This window comes from Phodopus roborovskii, unplaced genomic scaffold (assembly GCF_943737965.1).
Source record: "Phodopus roborovskii unplaced genomic scaffold, PHOROB, whole genome shotgun sequence".
NCBI lineage: Eukaryota > Metazoa > Chordata > Mammalia > Rodentia > Cricetidae > Phodopus > Phodopus roborovskii.
The window spans coordinates 21,194,677-21,216,886 of NW_026126448.1; the positions used below are offsets into that span (position 1 = coordinate 21,194,677).

General features: G+C 47.4%; 2 protein-coding genes across 5 annotated transcripts; one reads left to right on the forward strand and one right to left on the reverse strand.

Annotated features, from left to right (window-relative positions):
* The first annotated feature begins 12,020 nt into the window (after nucleotides 1-12,020).
* On the forward strand, nucleotides 12,021-22,201 carry Kdf1 (keratinocyte differentiation factor 1). 4 transcript variants are annotated; one of them, XM_051189039.1, is made up of 4 exons: nucleotides 12,021-12,072; nucleotides 19,603-20,670; nucleotides 21,197-21,271; nucleotides 21,691-22,201. In XM_051189039.1, exons 2-4 carry the CDS (start codon nucleotides 19,635-19,637, stop codon nucleotides 21,774-21,776), a joined length of 1,197 nt encoding a protein of 398 aa, XP_051044996.1. In that variant the 5' UTR covers nucleotides 12,021-12,072; nucleotides 19,603-19,634; the 3' UTR covers nucleotides 21,777-22,201. The 4 variants fall into 4 exon arrangements, with proteins under 4 accessions (XP_051044996.1, XP_051044995.1, XP_051044994.1 ...); XM_051189038.1 differs by having other exon boundaries at nucleotides 12,069-12,130; XM_051189037.1 differs by having other exon boundaries at nucleotides 12,072-12,130; nucleotides 19,393-20,670.
* Nucleotides 12,115-15,492, reverse strand: LOC127225098 (uncharacterized protein SPEM3-like). Its single transcript, XM_051188355.1, has 2 exons — nucleotides 15,422-15,492; nucleotides 12,115-12,844 (listed from the first exon to the last, which is right to left on the reverse strand). The coding sequence occupies exons 1-2, from the start codon at nucleotides 15,490-15,492 to the stop codon at nucleotides 12,115-12,117; spliced, it is 801 nt and encodes a 266-aa protein (XP_051044312.1).
* Nucleotides 22,202-22,210: the final 9 nt, after the last annotated feature.

Below are 22,210 nucleotides of genomic sequence, written 5' to 3' on the forward strand. Positions count from 1 at the left end.
TGCAGCTAGGCTCTGCACAAGGATCGAGGAGCCTGTGGGAAGACCTTTGAAAGCCCCAGCTAGAAATTCATGTTACGCAGATGACAGACTGACAGGTAGGTGTACAGATTGGTTGGGGCCAGCCAGATGGCTCAGTGGATAAGGGTCATTGTCTCCAACCAAGCTTGACTCCCTGAGTTCAATCTCCAGACCCTACCTAGAGGGAGAAGAGAAATGACACCTGAAGGCGTCCCCTGACATTATGGGCGCCACTGCACTGCATGTGGGCACGTGTGCACACACACATATCATACACACACACACACACACACCACCCCCACCCACACTGCCACCACCTCTACCACCACCACCTTACAGAAAAACCCAAGTAGCTCTTCTTCCATCAATGGGTCAATCTATGCAAAGCACTATGTCTGTCCCTCAGCTGTGGAAACAGTGATGGCTAGGAAAACAAGCCAGCTAAGGAAATAGACCAGAGTGGCTTGTAGATGGCACCAGTTGCTGTCCTCTGAAGACAGCCATGAGGAGCCTCCTTGGGGTGACATTGGATCTAAAGCTTTATCTGACTGACTAACAAGATGAAAGGCCAGAAAATTCCATTCGCTTAGCTCCAGGCTCTCCTGGGCAAGACAAATAATGTCAGACCCTGTAACCCTTTCAGTTGGCCTGGGTTCACTCTATCCTCCCCACCCATCAAGCTGGGATCCAGCTTGGCCAAGTCACCCCCAGAGTTGCTCTGTGTGTCCCCTAATTACTCTCCTTCTCTTTTCTTACATGTACCCTGTGAGGACCCATCATCAGTAAGACACCAACTGTGACACTTTGGCCAGTGACTTTGGATCGGCTTCTGCATTCTAGGCCTTGCCATCTGCCTGAAATGCTTCGACAGGCAGCTGATGATGGTGCCAGCCCCCAGCTCTACCCCAGCCATCTGCTTTTAGGTCTGGCACTTGAGGCCTCCTCTGAGACTGGCTGAGCTAGCTTTTCTTGACATCTGATGCTGATTCAGGCTCCATTGTGACAAGGGCGCAGAGACCACACTCTGCACATCCTCTTTGCTTATGTGGCTGCAGGCCTCCAGTGATGGTGGCGAGCTAATGGAGGGCTGTGGGAAAGGACAGTACAGGCTGTGAACTGTGCCTTAGGGCTTCTGGTGGCTCAAGTGAAATGCTGCCTCTAGGAGTGCCTTGATACCCCATGGGATCGATTGGGTAAAATAACTCAAGTGAAATTTTCTTTCTGTTTTATTAGGGTCTCACTAGGTAGCCCTGGCTGCCCCAGATTGCTATGTTGACCAGGCTGGCCTTGAACTCTCAGAGATCTGGTTGCCTCTGCCTCCCAAGCGCTGGGATTAAAGGTGTGTGTCACCATCCCTGACTGAATGGTTCTGAAGCAAGAGTGAGGCCAGGGAGATGGCTCAGTGGATAAAACACCCATCCTGCAAGCACAAAGACTTGAATTTGAATCTCCAGAACCCATATAAAGCAGAGTGTGCTAGTACATGCCTGTAACCCCATGCTCCTGTAAAGGAGTTGCTGGTGGCTGTCTAGAAGACTAACCATGGGATGGACACAGAACTTCTGGGAGAAATTGAAAGGACATCTTCAAGTGCAAACAGCACCCTCTGGCATGGGAGGGGACCTTACCTGGGAGTCTGCTAAATACACTCTAAGATGAGCTTTATAAGGACCTGGGTCATCCCTTACCCCTGCAGCTTCTGTTTAGATACTCACTCATACCTCTGCCTTCCTGCCATTTCTTCTTGCAAGGTCTTCTGAGAGGAAGACATCACTGTCCCTCTCTCCCTCACTCCTGTGGGGAGAGGAGAAGTAGGGACAAGGGAGTCCCCGAGGCTTACAGGACAGCCAGCCTGGTGGGCACATAGCAGACCACAAAGAGATCCTGCCTCAAACGTGATAGAAGGCAAAGATAGGCATACACACACTTGCAGTCCAGTCTAGTCCTTTCTTTGTTTTGTTGTTTTATACAGTGCTGGGGATACAGCCCAAGGCCTCACCTGTTCTAGGCAGATGCTCTACCACTATGCAACGTCTCAAGCCCACACTTCCCTTACTAGGTAGTTATCTGTGTCTTACAAAGATAACTGTATGGTTTATCCATTATTTTAGTTCTGGAAACAGTCTCAGGTTGGCAAGGATGACCTTGAACTCCAGATTCTCTTCCCTCTGCTTCTCACATGTTAGAATTATAGACTTGTGCCATCATGCCTGGCCTAGATTTTTTTTTTTTCAGCTGAGACAGCAAAATAGGTTGCTTATTTATTTGTTAAACTATTTTTCACTTTTTAAATTTGTGTGTGTGTGTGAGAGAGAGAGAGAGAGTTTATGAGTACCATGTGCCATGCATGTCTTCAGTGGTCAGAGAGCACCAGCTCACAAAAACAAAAAAACACACAGAGACTTATTACTAATTATGAAAGCTCAGCATTAGCTTAGGCTTGTTTCTAACTAGCTCTTATAACTTAAATTAACCCATTTCTGTTCATCTAAGTGTTGCCATGAGGCTCATGGCTTTTTCCTCTCCTCCTGCATATCCGGTTTTTCTCTCCATCTCCTCTGGCATCTCTCTCACACCTAGATTCTCCTCTCCTCTGTCTGCCAGAAGTCCCACTTAACCTCTTCCTGTCTAGCTATTGACCATTCAGCTCTTTATTAAATCATTCAGACCAGGCATGGATGGAACATGCCAGCACTTGGAAGGCAGAGGCAGGTGGATCTCTGTGAGTTTGAGGCCAGCCTGGTCTACAAGGCTAGTTCCAGGACAGTCTCCAAAGTCACAGGGAAACCCTGTCTTGAAAAGCAAGCAAAAAAAAAAAAAAAAAAAAAAAAAAAAAAAAAACCAACATTCAGAAGGCACCTTGGCAAAGACACATCTTCACAGTGTACAAAAAGATTATTCCACAATAGACTGGGGTTGTAGGTGATTGTGAACCATTTGATGTGGGTGCTGGGAACCGAACCTGGGTCCTCTGGGAAGAGCAGCAAGTGCTCTTAACTACTGAGGCATCTCTCCAGCCTGCAAAAGTTCTCTTTTGACTATGACATGTGTGTCATCACACATATACACACATGCACACACTCACATACATGCAAAATAAATGAGTGTGTTTTTAAAAACCTAAGGCTTAAGGAAAAATAAGAGAATTGATTCACTAACCCACATGAAGAGCTCGAGGGGAACTCAATATCAAGGTACAGCTGGCGTGAGGTGCTCAAGCCACTTTGCTACAGCATCCAGCAGGTTTCTCAGCAATCCTTGCCGATGGGCGAATGCAGACACCTCCCTTGTACCCAGGGGTGCATAGAGCATGTAGCTAGTTTATAATCCATTTAGTCAGCAGCCCCTAGGCAGAGAGTTTCTCTTGCTCATGAGTTCCAGAAAACATCTTTGTATAGCTTCATTGGCCAGGACAGGATGATAAGCTCATTCCTGAAGATGGACTTTAGTTGACCCCCCCACAAAAAAAACAAACAAACCAAACCAACCAAACAAAAAACAAGCCAGGTGGTAGTGGCACATGCCTTTAATCCCAGCACTGGGGAGGCAGACGTAGGTGGATCTCTGTGAGTTGGAGGCCAGCCTGGTCTACAAAGCTACACAGGAAACCCTGTCTCAAAAAACAAAAACAAAGCATATACAAGTATGTCAGGAGAGGTAGATTCTCCAAATAGAAAGACACAGGTATCAAAACCAGGACAAATGGGGCCAGGGTATATCTTAATTGCTCAAGGCCCTGAGTTTGAGCCCCAACACAAAAAGTTGTAATATACACTTCTAATCCCAACACTCAGTAAGTGGAAGCAGGAAGATCAGAAGTTCAAGATCATCCTCAGCTACACAATGAGTTGAAGGTCATTCTGGCATACAAGAAACCTGTGTGAACAAAAAGAGAGGCTGCCGAGTGACTACTGAGAGGGTAGCATATACTCGGTGTCTAAGGGCCAGAACAAAGCATGCCACTCAAAACAGTACCTAACTTACATGTAGGTGGACTTTTTTCTGTCCTGCCTGCCAGCTCCCAAATAACCACACAGAGACTTGTTATTAATTATAAAAGAGCAGCCACTAGCTTAGGCTTGTTATTAATTATAAAAGAGCAGCCACTAGCTTAGGCTTGTTTCTAACTAGCTTTTATAATTTAAATGAACCCATTTCTATAAATTTACATTCTGTCTCATGGCTTTATTACCTTTAGTCTGTATTGCCCATGCTGCTTCCTGGCTGGCAAATCTCTGCATCTCCATCCTTCTTCCCAGCATCCTCTGTGGCTGAAAAACCTTCCTAGTTATTGGCTGTTCAGCTTTATATTAAACCAATTTGGGTGATGTACAAAAGTTATTCTATAACACTTAAAGTCATGAATTTACTGGAGAGATGGCTCAGTGGTTAAGGATGTATAATGCTCTTGCAGAAGACCACAATTCAGTTCCCAGCACCCATGTTGGTTGGTGACTCAAAAACACCTGTAAGTCAAGCTCTAGGGTATTCAGTGCCCTCTTCTGGTCTCCATAAGCAACTGCACTCACACATACACATACCCACACACACATATATACACACTATTTAAATTTTTTTATCTTTTAAAGAATAGTTATTATTTTGATTTTTTTAAAGTTTCTTAAAATTTATTTGGGTGCATAGTGCTTTGCTTACATGTGCATCTGTGTACCATGTGCCCAGCAGAGGGCTTTGGAATTACAGACAGCTGTGAGCTGCCATATGGGTGTTGGGAATTGAAACCAGGTCCTCTGGAACAACAGCCAGTGCTCTTAACCACTGAGCCATCTCTCCAGACCTTAAAAATACTATTTAATTTTATGTGTATGCATGTTTTGCCCAAACGTATGTATGTACCTATGTGCTCCGTGCATTGTGCTCATGAAAGTTAAAAAAAAAAAAAAAGCATAAGATTCCCTGGAACTGGAGTTATGAAGGGTTGTAAAACCACGTGGGCACTGGGAACTAAACCTGGGTCCTCTGCAAGAGCAACCAGAGCTCTGAACCATTGAACCATCTCTCCAGTCCGAACATTTTAAAATATCATTTTAAAACACCCATGGAATGTTTATTTCTAGAATTTGTTTTGTTTTTATTTGTTTTTGTTTGTTTGTTTGTTTTGTGTATGAGTGTTTTGGGTATTTTTTGTTGTTGTTTATTGTTTTGTTTTGTTTTAAACAAGCTCTCATTATTTAACCCTGGCTAATCTGGAATGAAGACAATAAGGCTGGGCTTCCACTGGCAGCCGGCCTCTCGGGTATTCTGGGATTACAGGTGTCCGCCACCATACAGGGCTTTATTTCTAAACTTTCTCTGTAATATCATAATTGACCACAGGTAACTGAAGTTGTATAAAATGAAGCCGCAAGCCGGGAAAGGCTGGTGTGCTACCACTTTACAGATACATCAGAAGCACCTAAAGGTTCCGTGATTTAACCAAATTCACAAATCCATTAAGGAACACAGCCCTCTGGCTTCAGAATTCACACTGTAGCCGAGGATGAGCCCAACTGATATGAGAAGAACCGAGGTTCAAAGTCTGTGTTCACACAGTAGCTGTGTAGGTGCACAACTACAATTCCAACTCAGAGCCTGAGTCCAGTCTGGGCGTTTCCACTGTTCTGTGCTGCCCCCTAGTGCTCCTATGGAAGGAGTACAGCAGAAGCAGTCCGCCCTCAAGGGAAGGAGGCAGGTAGGCTCAGAGCGCCTGATTATGATGCCTATACAGTCAGTCATCCAGTCCCCTGAGCCCCAAAGTTGCTGTGTGTCAGCTTTAAAACAGTCATCCGTGTGTACAGCTGTAAGGTGCTTGACTGCCTCACGACCACCCTGAAACCCAACAGGTACAATCTAAGTTATTAGCATCGTTACACCTGAAGCTCTATCCATCCAGTTGCCCAAACCCTGAAGTAGAGACTAGAGAGGGTGACCGGAAAAGCGTAGCAGAGCAACAATGGTGGAAACAGAGGGTCAGGGTAATAGCCTCAGGTCAAGGCCATCAGACCAAAGGAGGTCGCGGGCCCTGCTTACAAAGCCAGTGCTCCGAGGCTGGATGGGATGTGAGTGACCAGGCAGGTCCAGGATGTACCCAGAACACACAAGGCTCTGAATTCCGTTTCTGACACCGTGAAGAAAAAAAGAAAAGCGATCTCCGTGTTGTGGTGCAGAGCGCTCACCAAGCATGTGCAAGGCCCAGGATTTAGTCTCTAATACTAGGAAAAATTCTTCTAATTAAAACAGAAACGATGCTTTTGTTAGGTAGTGCTCACCTACATACCTGAAGGTGAGCACTACCTAACGCCAGCACCTCATACTACAGGTGGGTCTTTAATCTGGCCACTCAGGGTGATCAGAAGTTCAAGGTCATCCTCAACCAATAGGAGTTTGAGGCCAGCTTAGGGTACATGGGATTCTGTCTCAAAAAAACAACAACAAAACAAAACCAAAAAATGGTGTTTGTTTTATCAACTATAAAACACTTGGGGCTAAAGTGATGGCTCAGTGGTTAAGAGCACTGACTGCTCTTCCAGGGGAGTTTGGTCCAATTCCCAGCATCCACAGGGCAGCTCATAATTGTCTGTAACTTCAATTAAACAGGATCTGACACCCTCACACAACATATATATGCAGGCAAAACACCAAAGCACATAAAATAAAAATAAATAAAATAAATCATTAGAAAAAAAAAACACTCCAGGAGAAACAGTGTTCATGTGGGACCTTCCCCCAGAAGCCTGTTCTTTTCTTCGTCTTGTTGAATTCTAGGCCAATGAGACACTGTTTTGTTTTCAGACTGTCCTCTTTTGTTTGTTTGCTTTAATGAGAAGCAGAAACTGTACATATTCTTTTAGTTGTTGTTTGTTTATTCTCATTTTCTGTAGTTTTGGAGACAGGGTCTCATTGTATACCTCAGGCTGGCCTTGAGCTTACCGTGCAGCTCGAGCTGCTCTCAGACTTGAAATCCTCCCGCTTCCAGCTTTCCACACACCTGGCTCAGACCATTTTAGTCATTTTGTCATGTGTATGTGTGTGAGCTTGCATATATGTGTGTGTGAGCTTGCATATGTGTGTGTGAGCTTGCATTAGTGTGTGTGTGTGTGTGTGAGCTTGCATATATGTGTGAACTTGCATATGTGTGTGTGTGAGCTTGCATATGTGTGTGTGTGTGCGCGTGCGCGCGCGTGTGAGCGCACGTGCCCACGCATGCATGTAAGCTTGCATATGTTTGTGTGCAGAAGCCAGAGGAGATTTGAACTTAGGCTCTCAGACTTGTGCAACAAGTGCTCTTACCCACTGAGCACCACCCCAGACCCCTTAAAACACTTTGAAGCATCAATTTAACTGCAATAATTACATCTATAGTATTACACAATCTCTATTTCAAAAATGTTTTCATCATTCAAGAAGAACTCTGTACCTATGAGGCAATCGTTGCTCGTGACCTCCAATCCAGCAGGGAGTCACATCTAATCTTTCTGCCTCTGTGAATCTGACTATTCTTAATATTTCACATTTCAATTTTATTTTATTTTATGCAATACTAGGAATTGAACACAAGGCCTGAAACACTTTGAACAAACACTCTACCACTGAGTTATATACCTAGACGTCAATATTTCATGTTAGTGGAAACATACAGTGTTTACATTAGTAGAAACATAGTGTTTCTCTTTCTCTCTCTCTCTCTCTCTCTCTCTCTCGCTCTCTCTCTCTCTCGCTCTCTCTCTCAGCTTTTCAAGACAGGGTTTCTCTGTGTAGCAACTCTGGTTGTCCTGGAACTCAATTTGTAGTCCAGGCTGGTTTTGAACTCAAAGATCCACTGCCTCTGCCTCCTGAGGGCTGGGATCAAAGGCATATGCCATTGCCAGGCTCCACATAACACTTGTGACGGTCAATCTCCTTGGGGGCGGCACCTGCCCTCTGTGGGTGGCACTGTCCCCTGGCTGGATTTCCAATGGAGAAAGAGGGCTGAGCTCTCAGGCAGTGTCTCTGTCTGCCTCAAGTTTTTGCTTCCATAGCATCACTGTGATGGGCTGTAACCAGGAGTATATAATGAACCCTTCCTCCCTTATGTTGCTTTTCTGGTTTATTTGTTGCTTTGGTTTTTAATCACAGCAACAGGAAAAATTATTGAAACAGCACTCTGTGAGGGAAATAAAATCACTCCCTGTTCTTTTTGTCTCACTAGAAAGCTGACCATAAACCCATGATCCTCCTGCTTTGCCCTACCTAGTACTGGGGTTATAGGTGTGTGCTACCACACTCAGTAATTTCCCATTTGAAAAATTATTTACTTAGCTGGGCATGGCAATACACACTTTTAATCCAAACAGGCAGAGGCAGATGGAACTCTGAGAGTTTGAGGCTAGCCAGGACTACATAGTAAGACCCTGTCTCAAAAATAACAGCAGGGGGCTGGAGAGACAACTCAGAGGTTAAGAACATTGGCTGTTCTTTCAGAGGACCCAGGCTCAATTCCCAGCATCCACATGGCAGCTTACAAATGTTTGTAATTCCAGTCCCAGGTGATCTGACACCCTCACACAGACATACAAGCAAGCAAAATGCTCATAAAGTTAAAAAAAAAAGTTTTAAACAAAACAAAACAGGGGTTGGAGAGATGGCTGAGTTAAGAGCACATACTGCTCTTCCAGAGGACCTACACCCAGGTCAGGCAGCTCACACTGCCTGTAACTACAGCTTCAGCAGAATCCAATTCAGCTGGCCTTTGTGGGCATCTGCATTCACACACACACACACACACACACACACACACACACAGATGCACACACACACATAATTAAAAACACCTTTAAATTTTTTAAACCACCACCAAAAAATTCATTTACCTATTGGTTTATTCATTTAAGGGGATGCCATGAGCATATGTAGTAGTGGAGAACAACATACTTCCATGGTTTTCTTCCTGTAATTGGAACTCAGGTCATCAGGCTTGGCTGCAAGCACCATTACCCACTGAGCCAGCTCATCTATCCCATGGCTCTTGTTTGTTTTGTTGATTTATAAAATAGGCTGGACTATATGAATTTTTCAATTTTTTAAATCAAAATAGCCCAGATAACAGCAACGTCATATGATTAAGCCTAATATTATGCCTAAACCAAGTGATTCTGGTTGTTTTTGGACCACATGAAAAGAACCACTCTCATAAGGAGTCAGCTAGGACTGACCTGTTAGGCTCACACTGGCGCATGCCTCCGGTCTCTGTAAAGATTTCTCTGCATTTCCTTATCTCCTGTCAGTGGTGTTTGTATTTCCATTTTTGAGGCTGCCAGGAACAAAGTTTTTTGTTCGGTTGGTTGGTTGGTTTGGTTTTTGAGATAGTTCCTTGTAGCCCAGAATGCCTTTGAATGCCTGATCTTCTTGCTGGAATGACAGGCTGTAGCAGTATATCTTTTTGAACAGTCCTTTCCTTTCCTTTGTGTGTGTGTGTGTGTGTGTGTGTGTGTGTGTTTGTGTTTTGTTTGTTGGCTACTTTTTTGAGACAGGTTTTCTCTGTGTAACAGCCCTGGCTGTCCTGGAACTCACTCTGTACACCAGGCTGGCCTTGAACCCACAGAGTGATACACCTCCCAAGTGCTGGTATTAAAGGCTGCACCACCAGCACCGGACACGCTGGACAGTTTCTACCAGACATTGTACACTTCCTCCTGGCATAGCACTGCAAGGGCTTCTTGTGAAAGTGAGCTAGAACTGGCCTTACTGGTCTTAGAGTACACAGAAGTACCATATACACCGAGGGACTCATTTTCTTAGCTCCAAATGAGAATACAGTGTGCCCCTTGCCCCAGAGGGAAATGTGGAGGAGCTGTGGTGGGAAGGCGTGCTTTCAGGTCTGGCGGGAGCAGCACACCTGTGTGTATTTGCCCCAGTGATCTCCTCCTGAATCTGTTATCTCCTTCATGTCTGTCATCTTTTTTCATCCTCCCTACTTAACGGAAGTTCTCTTCTTTCTTTTTCTTTTCTTTTTTGGGGGTGGGGGTGGGGGAGGTGGTTCTGTGTAACAGTCCTGGCTGTCCTGGAACTTGCTCAGGCTGGCCTCTGCCTCTAGAGTGTGGGATTAAAGGGATGAGCCACCACAGCCTTATTTATTTGTTTGTTTGTTTGTTTGTTTGAGACAGGGTCTCTCTACATAGCCCTGCCTATCCTGGAACTCACTACATAGACCAGGCTGACCTGGAACACACAGATATCCAACTCTCTCTGCCTCTGGAGTGCTGGGGCACCAAAGGCATGCACCACTATGTCCTGCACAGAGGTTGCAGGCATACCTTCTTATGTCTTGGTTTTGGTCTGGTTTTTGTAACAAGGCCTTGCTATGCATCCATCCCATGAAAACTCATGATTCTTCTGCCTCTCTCTTCCCAAGTGCTGGGATTACAGGAATGCACCGCCAATCATCTACAGAGAGGAAATTGAAAGACAGTAAGTGTCTTACTCCCATGTCAAACAGTTCATACCAATGTCTGATCAGTGTCTCCCTTCTCTGCATTAAGTTTCTACATCATCAATGGTGTGTATGTGTGTGTGTGTGTGTGTCTCACTCACAGCTACTTCCCACACTCCTTTTCCTCATGTCAGTGGTATTTGTGTGGTTCTAGTTTGGAGCTACCGTGAACAAGATTTCTATCTCGAAAATAAGTGAGAAGATTGAACAATACGATGCAAGTGAGAGGTTTAGCGTGGTCCTTAAAGATCCTCCTTAATGGTCATGTCTATCAGCACTGTGGCCCAGTTATGGAGAGCAGGTAGTCAGGGTATAGAGTAAGCCTCGGCTTCTTGCCACCCAATACTGTCGCCTCTTATGGGGCCTTTCTGGGGAAAGCAGCCGTCACTGTGGTTTTTGGTCTCTACTGACCTCCCATGTGTCTCTCAGGGCCACACAGCCTGACCAACTTCTTCACTCTACTCAGGGCACAGGGTCTCTGCAGTGAGGTCCTATTTCAGTGGCACATTTGCACACACTGATGAGAAGACAACTGACCAGCCAACCGGGAGCCCCTAACTCTGTCCCAGAGCAAAGAAAGAAAGCAGAGCCCATGTTGGGTGTGGCAGTACATGCCTGGAATCCCAGCACTCCACAGATGACAGCAGGAGGGGCAACTGTTCACGGCCAGCCTTGGGTACTTGGCTACGTAGTGAGTTGGAGGCTAGCCTGGGACGCAGGAGACAACGTCTCAGAAAACTAAACGGTCTGCAGCCATACCCTTCTGAACACGCCTGGTCTGTCTGACCTCGAAGCTAAGCAGGATAGGATCTGGTTATAGTTGGATGGGGATACCTAAATAAGCGGGGCTGGAAAGGCTGCTCAGCCACTGAGAGCAATGGTTGCTCTGCCAAGTTTGAAGGACCCAAGAACGATTCTCAAGTACTGTGTGCAACTCCCATACCCGCTTCTGCTCCTCACCCCTGCGAGCACCAGGGATCCAAATGGTGCACAGACGTACATGCAGGCAAGAAACCCATACATATGAAAAAACGTTTAAAGTAAAAAAGAAACCTAAATAAGTGAGGATGTAGACAGACTGACAGACAGACAGACCCATGACTGATCATACCCTAGCTATTCAAATGGTGAAGATTATTTGCTGAGCATCTGGTATAAGCCAGACCCTGTACTAGGGAGGAAACAAGACCAGACCTTACCTCCCATGTCAGACACTAAAAAGAGGAGGCGAGGAAGCAACAACCTGCTGGGGACTGTAATAAAGAACACAGAGAATTGTTCCACTAACAGAGCTGGAGACTCAAGGGTCAGGGACGACTTCCCAGGAGCCATGCTCTTTGAGTAGTTTTGATGCCCGGTAGGCGCTCCGCTCCACGGCCTTACAGGGACTTCCAGGATACAGGACTACAGAGCAGGAGGGACCCGAGCACTGCTGCCTGGCTGCCCTTCTGGCCTCACTCCTCTGGCCTAGGCCGGGGCTGGGCGGGGCCTCGGCCAGGTGCACGGCGGCGCTTCGCGGAGCCAGGAAGTGTGTCCCCAGTGGCGACCCGTGCTGCGCTCCCGCGAGACGCTCACCTGCGATCCAGGTGAGTGCAGAGGGGGCGGGGGAAGGGCTGACTGGAGGCGGCTCACCTGGCGCGGCAGGTAAGTCCGGAGCGGACCCGCGGGGGCGCGGAGCGGTGCAGCCCCGAGTGGGTGACCCTGGAGGCCGCTCCTGGACGGCAGCGGGACGCGGGCCTGGCTCCTCGGGATCCGACGCCCACTTCCGGGGTGCGCGGGCCGGGCCGCGGCGGCCCGAATGGGCGCGGGGCTGGGCGGGCCGGGAGGCCTGGGAGCTGGGACCAGGCACCTAGGAGCCGGGGCGGGCGCCTCGGAGCCGTGGCTGGAACCGTAAGTGGAATCGCGTCGGGACTCACAGGCAATGGCGTTTGCCGCGGCGAAAGAGGCGGTGCGCGCCCCGACGGCAATGCGTACCGGGCCGCCTGGACTCGGTGCCTGCAGAGGAGGGCGGCTGAGGCTGGGCCTGGGGGAATGGGGATGCACCGTGCGACATGAGCTGACCACCACTTGGTGACCCGAAGCTTGCCTGGGCAGAGGCTGGTGCAGCCGGCCCGTTCTGTGGACGCAGAGAGGAGGGCCCATAGAGAGCCCCGAGAGTGGGAAGTCAGAAAGTCGTGTGTGTGTGTGTGTGTGTGTGTGTGTGTGTGTGTGTGTGTGTGTGTGTTCGTGTGTGTGTGTTCGTGTGTGTGTGTGTTTGCGGGGAAAGGCAAAGGCAATGAGAAGTCAGAAAGTCCTGGAGCCACCAAACCCTGAAGCATCCTTGTGATCACTTCCAATGCCCAAGTTCCCAGGCTTGTGCTAAACACCAATCAATACCCTAGTGGAGAGCTATAAAGACATTAATCTCTTCCGCTTGGGAAGATGAGGTTTTGAAATGTTATTTATTTCACTTTGGTTAATTTTTTGTGTATTTATTTTTAATTATATTTAATTAATAAATTATATACTTAGTTTTTGGTTTTTGAGGCAGGGTCTCATATGGCTCAGGCTCTTAATCATCCTGTGTTGTGCTGGGATTACGGACTTGGGCCACCTCACTAATCTAAGGTGAACCTACTTAAAGATGAGGAAGCTGGAACCAAGAGTCTTGTTCCAAGCTAAAGTAGAGGTGAGAATTAGTCTCACTAAATTAAGTGACCAGTGTTACTGGATTAGCAGGAGGGCAGGAGCAGGGACCGTGGTAGGGAAAGGAAGACTAGCCTGGAATGAATGGACTGTTTGAAGGGACCCTGAGGCCAGACACTATCCTATCACAGATAGGGAGGCTGATTGTTGGATGTTTGGTTTTGAGACAGGGAATCTCTTGATAGCCCAGGCTGATCTTGAACTTAAGGAAATCTGCCTGTCTCAGCCTCTCTAGTGCTGGGATTACCTGCATGAGCCACCATACCTAGCTTCTCCTAGGCTTTGCTCCCTGGCTGGAGATGTGGCACAGAGCAAGGTGCCCGGGCCAAAGAGCCCAGCCCACCACAGCAAATCCTGTTCTTCCCAGCTTGCTGTCTTGCTCTATCCCCTCCCTTCTCTGAGCTTCAGAATCCTGGGCAGTGGAGTGAAGATAAATTATTCACATGGTAGTTGTAAGAACTAAGTAATGGGAAAGGTCTCTGGCTAGAGCCTGTTCCTGGCCCATTCACTGCTGTTTTCTCAGTAGTTAGCACGAATACAATCTATAGTAGTCAGTCCTTAATCCTTGGTGGGGGAGAAAGAGACAGTGACCCAGCCCAATGTCAATAACCATGATACTCTCACATGTGTGGCTGCTGAGGGTGGATGGGTTGGGACTCTAGATGCAAGCCCTTAAAGGGTACCAGCTCATGCTAGCAGCTTTAACTGGCCCTTTCCTCTCAAGCCCACAGATGGGATGGGGTAGGGGAGGAACCCTCTTGAGGACTTGGATGAGGAGTGGATGAGGTTCTGAGGCCAGGCCAATGAGTGCAAATTGAAGCGTGTTTGTGAACTGGGAGCATAGCTCTATTGGTAGAGCAGTTTGGATACATGAGACCCGGAGTTAGAGCCCCAGCTCTACATGAAGGCAGGAGAATCAGTGGGTCACTCTCATCCCGAGCTGTACAATGAGTTCAAGGCCAGCCTGGGATACATAAAAGTCTATCTCAAGAAACAGGTGTGGCTTTGGATACTTACTTCCCTTTCTGCTTTAGTATAGTTGAATAATATTAAGGATGCCTTGAGAATTAATAGATTTATTACAGGCAGTATGCTTATTGTAGGCTGTCAGTAATCACTTTCACTGGAATGTAAGCTCCTGAGACTAGGGAGTTAGTCTGTTTTACCACTATGTCCATGGAGTTTAGGATGCACAGTAGGTCCTCAGTTCTAGTTAAATGACTGAATCCATGCCCAACCTCGTGTTGATCAAATCAGGACATTTAGTTGTCTCCCTCTGGACTGTGAAGAACACTTTGTTTTGTTGGGATGGGGTCTTTCTCTCCAGTCTATGTTGGTCTCAAAGTCATGACCCTCTTGCCTCAACCTGCCTGATACAAGGATGACTGATGTGGGCCACCACATTCAGTTGTGAAAAACTTTTAAAGTCACTTATTACCATTTCAGTTTGTATACCCTTTTCTTCCTCCCTTCCTTCCTTTCTTTCTTTTAGAGCAGTAGAGTAGGAGGTGTTCCAAGGAGGAAATACCTCCTTCAGTTTATAGACTTCCAAAGATGGGATCCCACATTGGTACACACCATTCTCAAAGAGTGTTGACTCTTGCTCTAGTCTACCTGAAGCCGAAGTCCTTTTCTTTCCCTCCAATTGTCTTGGCCCTACCATAAAGTCACACAGAATGTGTCTGTGCCATGATAACACCTTCCAAACTGACCCAGTTCTGGGCCTTGAGACAGACGGTTAGGGTCAAAGTCCCTGGGGAATTAGGCTTATCCTGAAACAGTGGGTACAAGGCTGACCCAATCATCAAGAGATCTCAGCAGGCCTGGAGGGGAGGGGGGAGGGGAGCTCATACCTTTAATCCTAGCAGAAACAGATGGATCTCTGAGTTCAAGTCCATCCTGGTCTAAAGAGTGAGTTCCAGGACAGGCTCCAAAGCTACAGAGAAACCCTGTCTCAGAGAGAGAGAGAGAGAGAGAGAGAGAGAGAGAGAGAGAGAGAGAGAGAGAGAGATCAGCAGAAGGGGCTCCCATTTGTCTAGAGGTCTTCAATATCTCCTAGAGGAGGAGAGCTGAGTAGGAAAGCTGTAAAGCTTCAGGAAAAAAGAACTTCTGTGTCCTCATCCAGCACAACGAATATTCCTTGCCTCTCTGTCTGCCTATACACAAGCTCTCCAGGCATTTGCTAGTTGTCTGGTTTAAACCATTGATGATCACACTGCAGATATGTGTCCCTTAGTCTACTTCCCAAACAAAGATAGTAGGCTATTCTGTTTCTCATAGAAATGTATATATCTGGTAGGGCTGGATGGTTCAGCTGGCATCCCTTTTAATCCCAGCACTCAGGAGGGAGAGTCAGGCAGATCTCTGTAAGTTCAAGGCCAGCCTAGTCAACTTAGCAAGGACTGCTAGGGCTACATAGTGAGACTCTGTCTCTAAATAGATAGAGGCTAATGGATCTCTGAGGCCAGCCTGATCTAGAGTGAGTTTGTTCCAGGATAGCCAGAGCTATGTGGAGAAACCCTGACTGGAAAAATCAAAATAAATATAAAATTAGATACTCTGCATATAAACATATGATGTTTTCTGCTTTCACTAATTATTCACATTATCCAAGTTCCCAGTTCTTCTGACCCCTGACCCACACTGGATTTAGTTGACGTGTCTCTGAAGCTGGCTGTCAGCCCTTTCCTCAAGGTCACATCCCAGTTCTGTGTTTGAGGCTGGAATACTTCACAATGTGTCCTCCTTATATTTGATGTCATTTCATTTCAGTGACATTGCCTTTGATCATTTGGTTAAAGCAGCACCTGGGAGGGCTCTCCAGCCTTGTGGGGTTTTAAATTGTCACTGTCTGCAGCATATAGAAGAGGCCAGAACAGAAGTGCTGTTGGCATTTGGTGTTTGGGGAGGTGGCACTGTTTTGCCCAAGGCATGCAATATCTGTTTGTCTTTGGATTTTTGAGACTAAAAACAATAAATAATTCCTGTTTCTCTTGTGTAGCCCTGGCTGTCCTGGAACTTGCTCTGTAGGCCAGACTGCCCTCAAACTTACAGAGATGTGCCTGCCTCTGCCTCCCTAGTGCAGGATTAAAGGCATGTGCCTCTATGCCTAGCCCTAAGCACACAATTTATAAAGACCAGGATGGGAATTAGAAGACAGAGATGCTAATGTCTATATTCTTGTTCCTTTCATATTACCAGCTCTTAGGACTCGGTAGTAATTAAATAGGGGGTACAAGGATAAGTGTCAGCATCTCAAAAAAGGCTAAGGGCTGGAGAGGTGGCTCAGTGGTTAAGGGCACTGGCTGCTCTTCCAGAGGTCCTGAGTTACATTCCTAGCGCACACATGGTGTCTCTAAATACAGATTAAGGGCAGTTACTGCCCAGCAAAGCCTTAACTGTGGTTAAGGCCCTCCTGAGTATGGCAGTCCATCATCCCTTGGTACCTTTGTGATTTACTCAGTTCCACATGCTTCGTCCTTAGGAGGTTTTTGGTTGTTTTGTTTGTTTTGAGACAGAGTCTTACTATATAGCCCTGGTTGGACTAGGACCCTCTACATAGACCAGGTTGTGTTCAAACTCACAGAGATCACTTGTTTCCACATGAACCTGTGCCATGCCAGTAGCACCCGCCTTTAATCCCAGCACTTGAGGCAGAGGCAGGTGAATCTCTTCAAGTTCCAGGACAGCCTGAGCTACACAGACAAACCCTGTCTTGCAAAAAAACACAGAAACAAAAACAGCACCATACCTGGCTAGGTGTTTTTTGTTGTTTTTGATTTTGGGGATTTTTGTTTGTTTGTTTGTTTGTTGTTTTTTGGGTAGGACTCATGTACTAGGCTGGCTAACCTGGACTCACTTTGTAGTCCAGGATGACCCAGAACTACTACTAGTCCTGCCTTCACCTCTCAAATGCTTGCTAGGTTTTCAGACAGGTATTATTGCACTCTGCTTGTCTTAGAAGCTTTTCTAGAAACTGAACCATGAAGATCACTTATCTTTGGTTTTGCCTTGCCTGACACATGGCCAGGCAAGTGTTCATGAGTAAAACAGTCGTAGTTCTGAGATACCTAGCAAATAAACCCAAAGAGAAATGAAGATCAGTGCTATTTTACGGCAGAGCTGTTTTCTTTGAAGGTGTACACATGTGGAAGTCATAGAATTTTTAGGAGTTGGTCCTCACTTTTCACCTTGTGGAAGCAGGGTCTCTCATTTCTGCTGCTGCCATATGCTGTATACTCCATGTTGGCCGGCCTGTGACCTTCCAGGTGATTCTTTCTCTCTTTCCTATCTCACTGTAGGAGTGCTGGGGTTACAGATGTTTGTCACTGCATCCAGTTTTCCATGTGGCTTCTTTGGTTGTTAGTGCTCTTACCCGGTGAGCCATCTCCCTAGTCCATGAGTATTATTTTTGTGGCAAGGAACCAAAATTGCTTTGTGTTGCCAGTCAAGGTAGTACACTCCTTTAATCCTAGGACTTGAGAAGAGAGGTGGAAGGCCAGGAATTTAGAGCAGTTTAAGCTCCCTAGCAAATTTGAGGCTAGACTGGCTACATGAGACCCTCTTGTCTTAACAAAACCAACCCTTCCCTCTCCAAAAAGAATAGAGACCTTGATGGTAAATGTTTCTCAGAGGGCAAATCTGAATAAAATGAGAGACCCATTCATGCCAGTGTCTGGGATGAAGGAAGGAAGGATAGTGGTGATGATCATGGCCAGGAAGACAGAAAGATGTCTGCTGAGCAGAGGCTCTGCACCAGGCTCAGTGATGGCAGGAAAGTGGGACCAGTTCTCAGGAAGCAAGGTCCCTGTCCAGTGTTCCTGTTCCTTCTTCGTGGTAAAATGCACATCAAATTTTCCATTTCAATCTTTCACATGCTGTTTTTAGCACACCATCCTGTGGCATTAAATACATACATTCACACTCCTTCCAGAGCTGTGACACCTTCCCAGCTGAAATTCTGTACCCATTCCACACAATTCTCCCATGCTCCTCTGCTTCAGCCCCTGGCATCCACCATGCTATTTTCTATGTCTGTTAAATTTGTAGTTGTAGATATTTCATATAAACTATACTATAGAATATTTTTTCTTTCATGTGTAGCTTATTTCATTTAGAATGTCTTCAAAATTCATCCATGTCAAAACAAAAGAGAATTTCATTCTTTTTAAGGGCTAAATGATATCCCCAGAATGTTTTACTTTTATGAGTCCATTCATCCAATGATGTACTTTTGAATTTTTAAACCTTTATTTTTATTTGATGTGCATATTTTGCCTGTATGTATGTCTGTACTACATGTGCATACAGCCAGAAGAGGATGGCAGATCCCTTTGGACTGCACTTGCAGAAGAGCTACCATATCGATGCTAGGAATTGAACCGTAAGCTGCCAGTGCTCATGCTCTTAACCACAAGCCATCTCTCCAGCCCCATATACACATAATTTTTAAAAATAAGGACTGGGCCAGGTGGTGGTGGTGCAGCCTTTAATCCCAGCACCCAGGAGGCAGAGGCAGGTGGATATCTGTGAGTTTGAGGACAGCCTGGTCTACAGAGCAAATTCCAGGACAGCTGAAACTGTTACACAGAGAAACCCTGGGGGGGGGGGCTGGAAAGATAGCTGAGTGGGTAAGAACAGGGGTTGCTCTTCCACAGGACCCAGATTCGATTCCTAGCACCCACGGCATAGCTCACAACCATCCATAACCTCAGTTCCAAGAGCTCCTACAACCATCTTCTGACCTCCATGGGCACCAGACACATATGGTACACGCACATATATACAGGCAAAATGTTCACATACAACACATCTAAAAAAAGATTTTTTTAAAAGTTATTTGTGTTATGTGTAGGGAGAGGTTCCCTGTGAGTGCCGTGTGGGCAGAAGACAGAAAAGGGTGTTACAACCCTAGAGCTAGAGTTACAAGAAAGGTTATGAACCCGTCAAGCGGTAACACATTCTTAACTGCTGAGCCATCTGTCCAGCCAGTTTTTATGTTTTTTGTTTGCTGTACTGGGGATGAACTTGGGTCCTCCTCCATGTTATTTATATAGGCCATCCATGCTACATTCCCTACCCGTGTGTTTAAGCTTTGAAGAAACATTGTTTCCCACAATACTTATAACATTTCATACCCTCACTAGCAAAGCACAAATGGTCCGATTTCTCTGCATCCCCACTGACACTTGTAATTTTCTATGTTTTGTTTTCAATAATAGCCATTTATTGAGAAGTCCAGAGATTTTAAAGCCTAAATTAGACCACAAAGAGAACTTTCTCTTTGGGGCAAGAAGAGCTCAGCATTCAAATGTTTACGGGATGCTTCATCTGTCCTCATCACAGGCTTCCCAGAAGTCTAAAGCTCTTCAGGTCAGCCCAGAAGCTTGTCCCTGACCTTTGCTTCTGACCTCCTGGCTTCTCCCCTGCAGGTGCCTGGCTGTAGCAAGCCATGCTCTGAGCCATGCCCAGGCCGGGACAGCCTCGCCCATCGTCTGGGCCTCCACGGTTGGGTCCCTGGGAGAGGCCAACAGAGTTATGCCTGGAAACCAATGATGAGCGCTCCCAGCCTCCACCAGGTCGCCGTACCCGCAGGCCAGACCCCAAGGACCCTGGCCACCACGGGCCAGAAAGTATCACCTTCATTTCAGGCTCTGCAGAACCTGCAACCGAGCCCCCAACCTGCTGCCTCCTCTGGCGCCCTTGGGGGTGGGACTGGTGCAGGGCTGCTTTCTGCTTTCGCCGCTGCAGGGATTGCCTGCAGCGCTGTGGGGCTTGTGTACGGGGCTGTAGCCCCTGCTTCTCTGCTGGGGACCCCACTGAGAGAGCTGATGAAGCCACCTGGGTCAAGGAGCACAATGGCGTGCCACCCAGCCCGGACCGTGCACCCCCCAGCCGCCGAGATGGCCAACGGCTCAAGTCCAGCATGGGCAGCAGCTTCAGCTACCCTGACGTTAAGCTCAAGGGCATTCCAGTCTACCCCTACCGCCATGCCACCTCTCCAGTCCCTGATGCGGACTCCTGCTGCAAGGAGCCCCTGCCCGAGCCTCCCCCAACACGGCACAGTCTGCCCAGCACCCTCCCCAGCAGTCCCCGCGACTCCGAGGAGTATTACTCCTTCCACGAGTCGGACCTGGACCTGCCCGAGATGGGCAGTGGCTCCATGTCGAGCCGGGAGATCGACGTGCTTATTTTCAAGAAGCTGACAGAGCTGTTCAGTGTACACCAGATCGATGAGCTGGCCAAGTGCACATCGGACACAGTGTTCCTGGAGAAGACCAGCAAGATCTCAGACCTGATCAGCAGCATCACACAGGATTACCACCTGGATGAGCAAGACGCCGAGGGCCGCTTGGTGCGTGGCATCATCCGCATCAGTACCCGCAAAAGCCGCTCTCGCCCACAGACCTCCGAGGGGCGCTCTGCCCGATCTACAGCCCCTGCCACAGCCCCCGACAGTGGCCATGAGACCATGGTGTGCTCTGGCCTTAGCCAGGATGGTAAGTGTGCCAAGTAGGGAAGCTCTGGCATATAGAAGGGTATAACTGGGTTCTTAGCCAGCTGAAAATTGTGAGGCGCATGCAGATTTTGGCCATTGCACTGTCCCCAGTATTTTTTTACTTACTTATTGCATTTATCAGGCTCCTTCTTCCCTCTATTACTACTTGACAGAGCAGCTCCCAAGCCTGGCCCAAGAGTCAAGAATTTGGACCTCTGCCTTCAACAAGAAAGGCTAGTGATAGGAGTTCATGCTTGTATTCCCAGAACTCTAGAGGCTAAAGAAAAAGGTCTGCCAAGTGTTCCAAGCCAGCCTGGGCTACAGACCTTGTTTCAAAAAATAAAACCAAGAAATTTTGCACCACTGACCTGGCCTAGCCAAAGTCCCAGCCACCTACCCACACCCTTGTTTTAAGCATTTCTCTAGCCTGTGTACAGTAAACACCCTCTTTACTGAGCTACAAGAAATAGGGACTGAGCTTTATAAAATATAATAATGACCACTGCTTATTCATACTCCCTCCCTAGAACTGACAGTGCAGATATCCCAGGAGACGACAGCAGATGCCATCGCCAGGAAGCTGCGGCCATATGGAGCTCCAGGTATGGTCCTGACTTTACCAGAGAGTGGGAAACTACACTAGGGGCCCTTCAGATGACCTTCCAGCTTCCTTTGGGGGTGGGTCAGGATGGGATCAGAAATGGAAAAAGGCCTCAGCAACCACATACCCACTGCAACCTTCAAAGCTGGCTTGAAGCGAGAAGGTTCCCAGAATAGAGCTAGAAGTGATGGGGGAGTAAGGTGGACAGGCCATCCAGCCTGCAGCTTATGGTTTCTACTGCTGTCCTCTGGGCCTTCCTAGGAGCAACTGCTGGGGTTTGAACATCAGGAGCAGGTTGTAAAGGCTGTTAACGGCTGACCTGGCTCAAGCCCTGCTCTGTCCCATGTCCACAGACTTCTCCCTAGCTGTAGGCCCTGGCTGAGCTCCTTCCCCTCTCTGAGCCTCTGCTTCCTCCTCGAGCAGGGTACTCAGCCAGCCAAGACTCGTCCTTCCAGGGCACGGACACAGACTCTTCAGGGGCACCCCTGCTCCAGGTGTACTGCTAACCCCACTGGCCCAGCAGTCACAGCCCCCTTGGAAGAAGCATAGCCAGCGGAGTTGAAGAACCAGGACCCCTTTGTGTGGAGGCCAGATCCTGAAGCCAGAAACAGTGACCTCTGGCTTCTGTCTTCATTGAATGATTTAGACCACGTCCATTTCACAGGGCCATGGTGCCCTCCTCTGCCTCTCCAGCTGGACTGACCTCCTGAGACTGCTTCTTCCTGTGGCCTGAAAGCAAAGCCTTGGGAAGTCGTCTCCCAGTTCTATTCCCATGGCACTCTGAAGTTATGGGAACTACATAGGTTGAGTTGGGGAAAGCATGGCCTCTATACGTGATAATCTGGGCAGTGCCCACTTGTTATATTGCTGAGCAGTTCTTACTGGACCTTGGCTGTTCTATATTGTTAACATGACCATAGTTGCAAGCACACACACGCCT